This window comes from Myotis davidii, unplaced genomic scaffold (assembly GCF_000327345.1).
Source record: "Myotis davidii unplaced genomic scaffold, ASM32734v1 scaffold69, whole genome shotgun sequence".
Lineage (NCBI taxonomy): Eukaryota > Metazoa > Chordata > Mammalia > Chiroptera > Vespertilionidae > Myotis > Myotis davidii.
In genome coordinates this window covers 633,904-636,211 of record NW_006300363.1, presented here as the reverse complement: position 1 = coordinate 636,211, position 2,308 = coordinate 633,904, and the positions used below count along the sequence as shown (strand labels likewise).

At 42.2% G+C, this 2,308-nt stretch overlaps 2 protein-coding genes across 4 annotated transcripts in view; one reads left to right on the top strand and one right to left on the bottom strand.

Annotated features, from left to right (window-relative positions):
• Positions 1-2,308, top strand: part of ARSG (arylsulfatase G) — a 92,563-nt gene that overhangs the window by 14,890 nt on the left and 75,365 nt on the right. The window lies entirely within an intron of this gene.
• SLC16A6 (solute carrier family 16 member 6) overlaps positions 1-2,308 on the bottom strand; it is a 17,338-nt gene that overhangs the window by 7,210 nt on the left and 7,820 nt on the right. For both annotated transcript variants that reach the window (XM_006776660.2, XM_015572431.1), the window contains exon 2: positions 1,185-1,423. In XM_006776660.2, coding sequence (XP_006776723.1) covers positions 1,185-1,416 — 232 coding nt within the window. In that variant the 5' untranslated portion in view covers positions 1,417-1,423. The remainder of the gene's footprint in view (positions 1-1,184; positions 1,424-2,308) is intronic.

Sequence of the window (2,308 nt, the reverse complement as noted above, 5' to 3'; positions counted from 1 at the left end):
GATTTTTTAATTGATTTTTATAGAGAGGAAAAGGGAGAGAGAGAGAAACATTGATGTGAGAGCAGAACTTCGATCGGTTATCTTCTGCACACCCCCTTCTGGGAATCGAGCCTGTAACCCGGGCATGTATCCTGAGTAGGAATCGAACCAACAAACTTTATGTGCATGGGATGGCACCCAGCCTATTGAGCCACACTGGCCAAATGCTTTTTTTTTTTAAAATCCTCACCTGAGGATATTTTTTCCATTGGTTTTCACAGAGATTGGAAAGGAGCGGTGAGTTGGGGAGAGAAAGAGAACATTGTTGTAAGAGATACATATTGATTGGTTGCCTCCTGCACCTGCACCAAACAGGACCAGGGATCGAACCTGCAATCTAAGTATATGCTCTTGATAGGGAATCAAACCCAAGACTCTTTGGTGTACGGGACAATGCTCTAATCACAGAGCAACTGCTAGGGTCCAAGTACTTTTGATCTGCTTTTTAAAAACAATTGCATCACCATAGTTGGTTTGGTCCCAGGGTTCGATTCTAATCAAGGTCATGTACCTCAGTTGTAGGCTCCTCCCCAGCTCAGGTCCTGGTTGGAGCCTGTGCAGGAGGCAACCAATCAATGTATTTCTCTCACATAGATGTTTCTCTCTGTCTTTCCCTCTTTCTTCCACTCTCACTAAAAAAATCAATGGAAAAAGTATCCTTGGGTGAGGATTAACAAACAAAAAATAAAATAAAATAAAGCATAGGGTTCCGGATTGTGGGCTTGATCCCCCAGTAGGGGGAGTGCAGGAGGAAGCCGATCAATGATTCTCATCATTGATGTTTCTATCTCTCTCCTTCTCCCTTCCTCTCTGAAGTCAATAAAGAAATATAAAAAACAATTGCATCCCTCATAGAACTGGAGGTTACTGCTGTCATCAAAGTAATCGACAGCATTCTAAGAATCTGTGTACAATAGGTGTCCAATACATGTGTGTTAAACTAAAGTCAGTCAAGGATGACAAGTAAGGCTTTTTCCCCTCCAGCTCCTCTTTCTCTGGCCATTCTCAACTTCCTGAAAACTGCATTACTTCAGGCTAGAAAGTGCCAAGAGGTTATGGAGAAGATGCGTCACAACCATAATGTGTACCATTCTGTAGTTAGGCAAGTTAAAATTAATAGTGTTGAAGGTGAAAGATGTACTCACCTGTAAATGTTAAGAAAAACACACATATTGATATTATCCATGAGATCCTGCTATTAGATTCCTCAAAACTGTCCATTAAGTCATTAAAGAAGACACCAAATGACTTGATGACACCGTAGGTAAAGACTTCAATGAAGAAGAAAGACACAGCTACTGCCCAGCCCCACCCTCCATCAGGCACTTGAGTATAAACATTGGCTCCGGAACAAAGCTGTGATTTCTTCTCGGTCATTCTTAATCTGAAATAAAAAGTTTAAAAAAGTCAGAACCATAATAGCACGAGGGTTGATGATTCGAATGCTCTTCAGCAAACAGATAAGAACTATTTATCACATTTTTTAGGTTGATGAATATTTAAATCATGTGCAGTTAGTATAAAGTCTTTGGATAATAAAAGATCTAATGGAGCCCCCAAAGAATTTAGAGGTAAGATTTCCAAGCTGTGGCAATTAAATGGGAAAACAAACTAACATAAAGCATCAGGGAAAATATTTACTAGTAGAGGCAGTGTGAAGGACAGAGAATGACCAACAGACCAAGCATCAGTGGTGACCTTGAACTTGAAGACAAGTTAGGTAAAGGAAGAGTGAAGTGAGCAAGGGGAATGATCAGAAATGAAACCTAGATGGATTGAGGATTGAAAATGGCGGCAGAGTAATTGAATGCTGCACAGACATTCTCTCAGAAACAAACTGGAACTACAATTGAAGTACAGAAAAACTTTCTGAATATTTAACAGAAGACTCACAGGAGAACCCTGATACCCGAGGACCAAAAGTGGAGACCACATAGAGACTGGTCCGAGGTGCGAAAGGGCTGGGTGGGCATCCACAGACAGCAAGCGAAGGTCTGGAGAGATATCTCAGCTGTGGGGGATTGCCACTGAGAACTCAGGGATCTAATCCCCAAGCTGCCCCACCCCCCCAGCAGAGAGCACCAGAACTGAGAAGAGAACCCACATAACATCTGGCTGTGAAGAGCAGGAGACATTTGATCCACCCTTTTGGAAAACACCCTGCCCTGGGGCCACTTCAGAGACTAAAAATAACAATTAGCCTCCAGGCAGAAGCAACTTTCCCACCCTGTTGAAAAAAACAACAACAACTCACCACCCCTGAGGATGA